General features: G+C 43.0%; 1 protein-coding gene across 1 annotated transcript; it reads right to left on the reverse strand.

Moving 5' to 3' along the window:
• Window positions 1-932: 932 nt before the first annotated feature.
• Window positions 933-7,297, reverse strand: PLK2 (polo like kinase 2). The gene is made up of 14 exons (XM_073343987.1): window positions 7,048-7,297; window positions 6,269-6,376; window positions 6,009-6,125; window positions 5,685-5,814; window positions 5,343-5,430; window positions 4,852-4,947; window positions 4,391-4,589; window positions 4,149-4,296; window positions 3,548-3,645; window positions 2,791-2,914; window positions 2,271-2,511; window positions 2,035-2,164; window positions 1,830-1,940; window positions 933-1,694 (listed from the first exon to the last, which is right to left on the reverse strand). Exons 1-14 carry the CDS (start codon window positions 7,273-7,275, stop codon window positions 1,503-1,505), a joined length of 2,010 nt encoding a protein of 669 aa, XP_073200088.1. The 5' UTR covers window positions 7,276-7,297; the 3' UTR covers window positions 933-1,502.
• Between the last annotated feature and the right edge of the window lie 215 nt (window positions 7,298-7,512).

A 7,512-nucleotide genomic window follows, 5' to 3' on the forward strand; every position in this document is an offset into this window, starting at 1 on the left:
TTTCTATGGCACAAGTTTTCCCCCAGCCATTTTGGAGCACTTAGGTTCTGTACATTTAACCAAGATATGAAGAAGTCAGTACTACACATCCAGGGAAACTTAAGACACCAAATGCCAATATTGCACATTTGACATATACAAATTGTTTTGGTTAAAAAAATGTTCAATTAGCTGCATTATTAATTTTGACAAATTCAGCCAAAAGATGGGTACTACGTTTTATGCTAGAGTAGCTTCTTCTTCCCGAAATTTTTGTTAAATACTTAATGAGGTTTTATTTTAACTAGTCAGAAAATAGCCACTCAAGCATAATGGAAGAGAAACATGCCTAGTCATGTCTAAAAAGCTAAGTGATACACATGGACCAGAGATTCTAGTGTTTGAGTTTTCATGGAATAACTCAAGCCTCCCTCCTCCAATACCAAGAGTTTTCATCCATTGTGAAAGATGGGAAGTTTACTCACAATGAACTCTGACTTTACCAGCAACGGACAATTCCACTGAGTACCCTTCAGAGGAAGGCCAGTTCTAATTAATGGCAAGAATGCATTTAAATTCCTGGCATGATGTCTCTTGAAGGCCTCTCACTCTTGTTTTTAGTTATACTAATGTAGAAATAGAGGCAAGATCTGCACAATTATTTTGCAACTCCATCAACAACTTCCAATTGTATCAGACTTCTGCCAAAGAGTGGTGGTAAAAATTTACCTTTTGACAGAATATTGAAGCATATGATCATTTTCTCTATTTGGATGAATAGCTTTCCCATTTCATGCTTAGTGTTATGGGTTTGTAGTTTTAAGCTTTTGAGCCGATTAAGGCTCAAGTTGTGTATCTTTTTTAGATATCGTTTTAGGAAAGCAATCCAACAAGTTTTATTGATGCAGAGCAGAGGATCTTAAATTGCATATTAAAGAAATGAGTAAAGAGTGTTCAGTTTTTCCATTCTTTATTGCCAACAAATGTATATTTAAAATATCAAGGTCCAAAAAATTGTTGTGTAATAAATACTTGACTTTGGGCTGTAATAAATAAAAAATTATTAACAAGGAATGCACTTTGCCAGCCACAAGTGTGGCTAGTTCTTGAAAAAATAAGGAAGAAGTTATGGCCATAGTTCACAGTTTTAAGCAGCCAAAACCTGCTCATTACAGCTATTCCACAACATGGAGCTCTCCCCTTCCCCTCCCCTTCCCAAAGCATATTCACAGTTTTAAGTCCTCCATCAGAACTGCTCCCTACAGAACCAGAAGTCACTCTGCTGAACTTAAGTCAAGCCTTTAAACATGTGCAAAGCAAGAAAGGTCTATTCCAAAGAACTTCTTGTCACACTGTTTCATTAGTCCAACAAAGTAGGATTAGGTCTGTCTGGTCCCAGCCCAGCACACTGCGAGTATAGTTTTCGTACCACCACTCATCCATCATCAACATACTAGTCGCTCCACTGCCTCCACTGTAGATTTCACAGTGAAAAGAATCCTTTGGGTTTAAGAGTCTGTCCTTCAGTTACATCTTTGCAGCAACATGTTCAGTGCATATTCCATTCTGTGTTTTAGTTCCAATGAACATCCAGAAATCAGAAGTGTTGTCAGTCGAAATGTTGTTGATATTCTATCTTCATTGATGTAGGTAAGGAGATACTCCTCATTTTGGTTACAGATGATTATTTTTGTGTGATCATGGTAAAAGTTCACCTGCAAAAAAGAGAATTGTTATTCATGTTCTCCCGTCAACCTTCAGATGCAGGAGTCTAAAGGAAAGTCACAAGTTCACCTGCACAACAGTGTCACAGGCACACATTTACTCAGCACCATCCTAGAAGTATTTACCTGAAGTGTGCCATCATTGAAGAGCATCATTAACGCTTTGTCAGATTTTAGCCACTGTAAGAGGTAAAGCCTGGGCCTGCGAACATCAGTTACACTGGGCAGATCCCCTCCCTAAGAAAAAAAAAGAGCAAAGCCACCATGTCAGCTCATGTTTACTGCATGTTCATTGCCTTCAGTGGCCTTTCAGAATCTGAGTTGTACTTACATCCATGAGGTTCTCCTCCATGTAGTGAGAGAAGTATTTCAGAACAGTTACTTGGCTGATGAATTGTTCAGGGGCATCTGTAGCTGGAAAGACAGAGCACTGGCCTAGCTCAGCATAGTAGTGGACTGTTCTGCAGGACCAGGGAAAAAACAAAATTACAGGTATGTTCAAGCATAACATTTAAGGCAGACTCAACTTAGTGAATTGTCAATCTCTAATCATTTGGAGGCATTTACTTTTTGTCTGGTAGGAGGCTCATGTGTGCTCCATTGTTGAAAAGAACACCCACAGTGTGGTCTGACAGCTGGTAACCAAAGCCGTATTTGTTTGAGTAGTCAACCCATTTTGTAACCCACTGGAAAGATGCAGTCAGCTGTTCTTTGGGAATACTATCTGCTTCTGGCATATTCTCAAGACATCCTCGCAGTACCCTTGCAACTGTATCAGCAACACTTCCCATGGTGCTGTCTTCCAAACCTGAAAGAGAAGAGCAGAACTGTTACATTATGCAGATGGTGGGTGTGTTGCCAAATCCTGAACTATCTACACCTTAGTCTAAATAAATCCAGTTTTGTCAGCCTCTTAAGGTTTAGTTCTTTCAGAATGAAGAATTGCAACCAACATTTAGTTTTAAGAATGGGAAGAAATGTGTTCTAAGGCTGAAATCCACTGTTATTTGAAGCTTGTTTTTACTGTTCTGCATGTTATGATTTAACAGGAAAACCCAATCTTGAACTCCATTAATGTTGTACTTACATTCACTGCTACTGCTGCAACTTCCTAGAGTTCCTCTAACTATCATTCGAATGGAGTCTCCAATCTGCTTGGTCTCTGCTAGAGTGCCAGGTTTGGCTGCTGTAATGTTAGAAGGCTGGGTCTCCTACAAGAAGAAATCATATATTTAAGAATCAATAAGGCAAGTCAAGTTGTATAGCTCTCATATTAAAGACTGGCATTGCCAGGATCAATTGACAGCTAAATAATTTAGGAGATCTGGTGTCTGCTTCCTAACAAGTATAAAGGAAGCATCAGGACAAGAACATGCTGTTTATGTCTTGCATTTCACAAAGCCTGGACAATGTAGCAAAACTGGTTACTCTAGTTCTCGTGAACCCACAAAATGCTGCAGCATTTGGGTTGCACACACTGCATGTGAACATTAAAATCCCAATAATTTCATTGACATTCTATGAAGACTTACATTTTTATAATAACCAAATCCTTATATTTGGAGTATTGAGAGAAATGCCTAGCAGCATCCCTTTAAAATTTGTGCAGAATGGAGCACAGATAAAGCTAGATTCTCGAAAGATGTAGAGACACTCTATAACAAATATTAAAGGCTATTACATACCAGTGAGGCAAACATGCTTAAGCCCTCTTACAACAGTCACTACCATATAACTGCTAATCATTTAAGCGTGGTTAGGGAATATAAATCTCAATTATGAATTCATGCCATGTATCAGGAACTACAATGGGATCAGGTACTAATAAATCAGTTTGACTATACCTCATCTGTTCTGTGTCTGTGGGGCTGTTGGGTTATCGAGGTCTTTTTCAAATCATGTCTAAGTTTGTAGATTTCTTCGTCCTCTTTAGCTAGTCTATCTGTAATTTAAAAAACCAAATATTTATCATATCTAAAAATGTTTACACAATGCCTAATACTATAAATACCCCACAAAAATGTTAGCTACAAACAAAGACGGAATGTGTAAACAACTCATTCATTCCCTCTCTTCTTGCAGGGCATTCTCTCCCACCTGCAGCATACTCCTGGCAAATATGTATAATGGCATTTCTACCTTGAGACTAACTGTAGTTAAACAGAAACAGTAGATTATGGCCATATAAAAAGCTTGCTGGTATACTACAAGAAACATTTCCCTATGTAAATTGGGGATGTAGACTGTGGGCTACATCTGCCTACACCTAGTGGCATGCAGATCAATATGAACATGACAAGGACAAGACAGTTCGATTATGTAAATTAACAGTTTACATTATACTTGGGTAAATGCAAATGCTGTTTTTACATCTTGTAGATGTATCCCTAGTTGACACTAAGTGTAAGCAAGCTATATACAAGAGTATAATTCTAATATACTTACTATGTGCATCAAAGTATCTTGCTTTTTCCTTTTTACCACCAAACAGAGCAGCAGCTGCCTTTTTGAAGAAATTCTTAGCTGGACTTGACAAGTGGAAGTCAGGAACAGTGTGACAACAGCTAGAGGAGAGTCGATCTGGTGTAAAGCCCTGTATAAATGAAATGTAGAAGCCAATACTTAGAAGACTGATGTGCACTTAGAATAATGCAATGTTCTGGACCAGAAAGCTACACAATACAAACCTGTAAGAAAAAGTCATGTCGAATTATATCATCTAAACTGGGCCGGTCCTCAGGATTTTTTGACAACATGCTAGCTATTAAGTGCTTTGCAGGTGCCAACAGAGATGATGGTAGAGTATATCTTGCTTCCCTTATACATCTGTAGGTTTCTTTGAGGTTTGTCGTCTCAAATGGAGGTCTTCCTAACAGCATTGTGTACCTGTTTAAAAGGAATAAAAGAGGCTCTCAGTACTTGAGTAAATGCAAAAACACTTCAAAATATAGGAGGTTTTTTTAAAGTCACTTGAAATTAGCAGCCCATTTCTTAGCAAGAAGGTTGCTTTAATAATTTATGTGTTATATTTGTAGGTTAGGCAGACTTCAGGCATTGTGTTCACCCAGCCATTGCCTCTTCTCTGAGCCCTAAGGCTAATCCAAGTTATATTATCAAGACAGCTCTGAGTCTTTGAAGTGATACTTACATTACACAACCTAAGGCCCATATGTCAGATTCACATCCATGTCCTTGTTTGTTGAGGACTTCTGGAGAGAGGTAATTTGGTGTGCCACAGATTGTTCTGCAAACCAAAGAGATCAGGACTCAATATATCAACCCGGAGAAGAAATGTAAGGGTGTTTCCATAGGGCAGTTTACCCCCTCCATTAGATTTGGGCAGGAGTTTAGAAGCTCTCAAAAAAGCAGTGTGCATCACTGTTACCAACATTCCTATTTAGTCTTCAATATACAGGAAAAGCCATACGAAGCACATCATGGCAACACTGAGTCAGACATCCTGCCTCTGGCATTGGCCGGTATCTAAGTGTCCAGAGCAATAAGCCTCCCAGCACATACTGCAGTGCTTTTACAGGAGGGAAAAGTTCTGACCCCTGCAGTGGTTGCTGGTCTTTGGATTCCTCTAATTTTTAAATTTTTGGATTAATGCTGTCCCTTAAACATTCTTGAGGCTCCTACCTCCTTCTGTGTTCCAGCGGTTCCAACCTTGCTGCCAAACCAAAGTCGCCTACTTTTAGTTCCATGGCCTCATTAATGAAGAAATTACCTAGACCAAAAAAAAAAAGTGAATCCCTTCCTGGCAAGATAGGGATGCATTAGCCACGAGTGCTGAGTCACACTAGCAAAAGCCAGCAGATAGCCAAGCTTTTTTATGAATACTTAATGTCATTACTTAAGTGCTCCAGGTTTCCATTGTAGAAAAAGAGAGGTGATTCTCTCAATTGAGCTATAAGGCTGCTAAGTGCCCCAGTGCTGGAAGCAGTGCTTTTTTTGTAATCAATGAGGGAAAAAATGACTTACCTAGTTTAAGGTCTCTGTGCAAGATTTCCTGTTCATGAAGATATTTTAGCCCTGACACTATCTGCCTGAGGTAGTATCGCACTTCTGGTTCCGTCAATACCTTCCTTGCTTTCAAGATGTGAGCCATAGACTACAAAAAAAAAAAAAAATCGAACAAAGAGGTGAATTAAAGTTCTCAAGTAGGTTTCACTTTTAACGAAAAAGCAAGGCAAAATGACCCCCCCCCCAAAAAAAAGCTATGAGAAATCTTTCACATATTATACATTTACATTAGTTGCAGATCCCAGGTAAGTGAATACTGAATTTCTCCCAGTTGATGCTCACCCTTCTACTGCAGTACTCCAGAAGAATGTAAATATTCTCTTTGTCCTCAAAGTAGTGGTAAAACTGTACAACGTGCCTGTGATTAAGCATTCTGTGCAGCTCAATCTCTTTATCAATCTAAAGCACAAGACACAAGAAAAGCTTATTAGCCTTGCAACCTTGGTTGAGGAGACTGCTAACGCCAGCAGACATTTCTAAAGAGGGAAGGGCCATGCAGCACACAAAGAGATTTTTTAAACAAGAGTCACTCATGCACACACCTTTTCCCTTTGATGAGGTTTAGCTACTCTGCTGTGAGGAATGATTTTTGCAGCATAGACTTTGTTCGTTGTCAAATCAGTCATCTCATAACATTTGGCAAATCCACCCTAGAGAGATAAACCAAAAAAAAAAAAAAATGCAATTGAGCATGGTATGAAAGAGGTTCCTCATTTAATCAGTCATCTGCTGGGTCTAATTGTTCAAGAGGCTTGTAAGAGTAGGGGGCTGGCGTAATTTCCTCCGCATTGGGCATTTCGGTAGCAGACAGACCCCCCCACCTCATTGTGTGGGGGGAGGAGGACGGCTCCCAAATCAAAGCCATTTTAGAGACATGACATGAGAAAACACAATTTTAGGGATGGAGGAAAGGGGAGATCCAGGGATAAGTGGTGGGGCAGAAAGGGCCAGTGTAACATAGCATGCTTCACACGCTCCCGTTTACACAGACAAGGAGATCCGATCCAGATTTAGACAGTCACAGAGCATCACTTCCACCGCGCTATATCGGAGCGAGCCCGACAAGGCAGCCAGCCACACAGGCGGGCCTGCGGCTGCCGAAGCGGGGATTTGCAGCATGCAGCAGGTGACCACGCGCACTGACATGCAGGGGGAAAGGGGTAGGGCAGGACACTGCTGCCGGGCTCGAGGGAGGACCATGCCGCGCTCGGCCCCGCTGCCGGTGCGGGAAGGGAGCAGGGAGCTGCCGGGCTGGCTGCTCCCCGGGGCGAGTCGCTCTCTGGAGCCCGGGAGGCGGAGGCTGCAGGCGCCGGTCCTTTACCTTGCCGAGCACCTTGCCGCGGCAGTAGCGCTTGCCCGTGCCGGGGTCGGTGATAACCCGGGAGACCTCGGGGGCAGCCTGCGGGTGGTGATGCTGCTGCGGCTGCTGCTCCTCCACCGGCTTCTTGCGCCGCGCCTCCCCGCCGCAAGCTCTGCCCAGCCCCGGCTCGCCCGCCCTGGGGCCGCCGCCGCCGCCCGGCTGCTGAGCGATCGTCCGCAGTAACTCCATCGCCAGCCCGCCCCAGCCCCGCCGCTCACCACTGCGCGGGGCGCCCGCCGCACGCGCCCCTTATAGCGCAGGCGGCGGCGGCGGCTCCGCCCCGAACCCCGCCTCCGTCACAAAGCGCCGCCTTCTCGCCCGCCCGCCCGGGAGCGCGAGTTAAATGCCGCGCGCGCCCGCCCGCCGTGTGTGAGGGGGGAGGGGCAATCCCCGTGGGTGTCACCAGCGGCCCCTGATCCCCGCCCC

The sequence above is a fragment of the Lepidochelys kempii genome, chromosome 5 (assembly GCF_965140265.1).
Source record: "Lepidochelys kempii isolate rLepKem1 chromosome 5, rLepKem1.hap2, whole genome shotgun sequence".
Taxonomy (NCBI): domain Eukaryota; kingdom Metazoa; phylum Chordata; order Testudines; family Cheloniidae; genus Lepidochelys; species Lepidochelys kempii.

Coding starts and splice junctions, on each gene's coding strand:
- PLK2 (XM_073343987.1), bottom strand. CDS start 7,275: ATGGAGTTACTGCGGACGATCGCTCAGCAGCCGGGCGGCGGCGGCGGC. Junction 4,590..4,851: donor TGGGCCTTAGGTTGTGTAAT/GTAAGTATCACT, acceptor CCTTTTAAACAG/GTACACAATGCTGTTAGGAA. Junction 3,646..4,148: donor AAGATACTTTGATGCACATA/GTAAGTATATTA, acceptor TTTAAATTACAG/ATAGACTAGCTAAAGAGGAC.